General features: G+C 38.3%; 1 protein-coding gene across 1 annotated transcript in view; it reads left to right on the top strand.

Annotated features, from left to right (window-relative positions):
- The window catches only part of Fermt1 (fermitin family member 1), a 44740-nt gene that overhangs the window by 30716 nt on the left and 12772 nt on the right, over positions 1–1252 (top strand). Inside the window, exon 12 of the mRNA XM_029536320.1 lies at positions 325–431. Coding sequence (XP_029392180.1) covers positions 325–431 — 107 coding nt within the window. The remainder of the gene's footprint in view (positions 1–324; positions 432–1252) is intronic.

Raw genomic sequence — 1252 nt, 5'->3', positions numbered from 1 at the left:
ATATATACATATATGTACATATATATTGCATATATGTACATATATGTATATATGTGTATGTATATGTATGTGTGTGTAATTATTCCAACAAGATAGTCAATATCATCCAAAAATGAATTCAATTGATTTTTAAAGAAAATAATAAAGTCATATTTTTATCCATGTTGTGTATAAGCCTAGTCAGTCTTCCTTGGATTATTGTTATTCGTTGCTCCTCTGGCTTTCACTTATGATCAAGTCTTTGCTGTAGCAAAGACTTTATGTTGACATTTATTACAACAGATTTCTCGGCACTCAGTTTTGCCCCTCCATTTTGTTCTCCAGGCTGTGAAATTGCGCCAGATGTGAATGTATCAGGGAGAAAATTTGGAATCAAGTTACTAATCCCCGTTGCTGATGGTATGAATGAAGTGTATTTGAAATGTGACCATGTAAGTAAAGCCTCCAAGTCCCATCACTTCCTCTGTATTAAGACTAGGAGCAGGGACTGACGAGATGGCTCAGTGAGTAAAGAGGTCTGCTGCCAAGCTAGATGATCTGAGTTCAATTCCCCGAACTCACATGCTAGAAGGAAAAGGCTGAGCCCCCAGCTTGTCTTCTGATCTCCTCCATTCATGAACCAGGATATACATTGCACTTACCCACCAATCACTCAGAAATAAATAACATCATACATACATATATATGTACATACAATTTAATACTAGAGCAAAACCTACAAATAACTTATTGATTTTCATATAATGGTTAAATCTCATAAACACATCATAAATTAAAATTACTGTTCAGTCAAAATTGCATTTAAAACACCCAACTTACAAACATCCCAGCTTAGCCTACCTTAGGGATGCTAGGAATACATACATTAGCCTAAACGTAGGCTGAGTCGCCTAAGGCAAAGCCTATATTACAGCAAAGTTTTAAGTATTAAATACTATATGTAAGGTACTGAATTCTCCACGCAAGGGGAAAAATACTGATCATTAAGCCAAGTTTTCACATCACAGGAAAACCGAAGGCTTCTCTATAGAACTGTATGAACAGCAGCCATCTAGAAACGGTATCTCAAGCTGCTGCCCTGTAACACACATGTGTTGCACTGACGTTCCAGCCCTCTAACAGACATGTGTTGCACTGATGTTCCAGCCCTGTAACAGACATGTGTTGCCCTGACGTTCCAGCCCTGTAATAGACATGTGTTGCCCTGATGTTCCAGCCCTGTAACAGACATGTGTTGCCCTGACGTTCCAGC

This window comes from Mus pahari, chromosome 3 (genome assembly GCF_900095145.1).
Source record: "Mus pahari chromosome 3, PAHARI_EIJ_v1.1, whole genome shotgun sequence".
NCBI lineage: Eukaryota > Metazoa > Chordata > Mammalia > Rodentia > Muridae > Mus > Mus pahari.
The sequence above is the reverse complement of the archived record's forward strand: the minus strand, read 5'-3'. Positions and strand labels throughout refer to the sequence as shown.